This window comes from Rhagoletis zephyria, unplaced genomic scaffold, assembly GCF_001687245.7.
Source record: "Rhagoletis zephyria isolate East Lansing unplaced genomic scaffold, Rhagoletis_zephyria_1.1 Rzeph_scaffold_80632, whole genome shotgun sequence".
In the NCBI taxonomy this organism is placed as follows: domain Eukaryota; kingdom Metazoa; phylum Arthropoda; class Insecta; order Diptera; family Tephritidae; genus Rhagoletis; species Rhagoletis zephyria.
The window spans coordinates 1-1,105 of NW_016237680.1; the positions used below are offsets into that span (position 1 = coordinate 1).

General features: G+C 51.7%; 1 protein-coding gene across 1 annotated transcript; it reads left to right on the plus strand.

Annotated features, from left to right (window-relative positions):
* Positions 1-315: 315 nt before the first annotated feature.
* LOC108357595 (long-chain-fatty-acid--CoA ligase 3-like) lies at positions 316-1,002 on the plus strand. Its single transcript, XM_017608668.1, has 3 exons — positions 316-424; positions 483-831; positions 894-1,002. Exons 1-3 carry the CDS (start codon positions 316-318, stop codon positions 1,000-1,002), a joined length of 567 nt encoding a protein of 188 aa, XP_017464157.1.
* Positions 1,003-1,105: the final 103 nt, after the last annotated feature.

Below are 1,105 nucleotides of genomic sequence, written 5' to 3' on the forward strand. Positions count from 1 at the left end.
CTCAATCGACTGCTCTGTCGGCGAATTAATGCGCAGTTTGGCGGCCATTTTCGGACGATGCTCGTCGGTTCTGCGCCCATCAGCGAGGAGACACACCGAAGTGTGCAGGCGCTGATGAACATCAAGGTTCTGAATGCTTACGGCTGCACGGAGGCCTCCGCCGGAAGTACCATTCAAATGGCGGCCGACCTCACTACCGGCCACACTGGAGTGCCCTTCCACTCAGTGAAGTACTACCTGAAGGACTGGCCTGAGGGAGGGTACAGTACGGCGGACCTGCCCAATTNACCGACGGTTAGCAAGGGCTACTACAAGATGCCCCAAGAGACGGCGGAGTCCTTCAAGACTGACCCCGATGGGACGAGGTGGTTTGAGACGGGTGACATTGGTGAGGTGCTCCCGAACGGATGCCTGAAGATTATCGGTGAGTCTTTTGATTTGCTTGTTTTGGGGGTAAATAGAACATTTTGTTTCTTTTTTAGACCGCCGCAAGGACCTGCAGAAGCTGGCCAACGGTGAGTTTGTCTCGCTGGGCAAGATTGAGTCTGCCCTCCGTGCCACGCCCTTTGTGGAGAGCGTCTGCGTGTGCACTGATCCGTTCAGCAATTACGTCACCGCCCTGGTCTCCCCAAATCGAAGGGCCCTGGTAGAACTGGCGGAGAAACTGGTCAAGCCAAAGAGCCTCAGTTTTGAGCAGCTTTGTGAGGATGACCAGGTGAAGGGGCAAGTTCTCGACTCAATACGGGACACCTGTAGGCGGGCGTCCTTTGCCCCGAAGGAAGTGCCCACGGTGATCACGCTGGTGCCTGAAGAGTGGACGCCGGATAACTTGTAAGCGGATGATACTTTGTTCTGTTTTAGATAATCATGTTCCTCTTTTTCCTCCTCTTTAGTTTGACGGCGGCCATGAAGATGAAGCGAAAGGAAGTGAACGACTTTTACAAGGCGCAGATCAAGCGCATGTTTGAAGAGGCCAACAAAGGTGGCAGTAAACAGGAGTAAATTAATGATTGTGATATGTGCTTGTGACCTATGCATTTGAAATGTGTGACAACAAATTGTGATTTTAGCAGTGAAACACTGCAATAAATACAACGTTTATTAA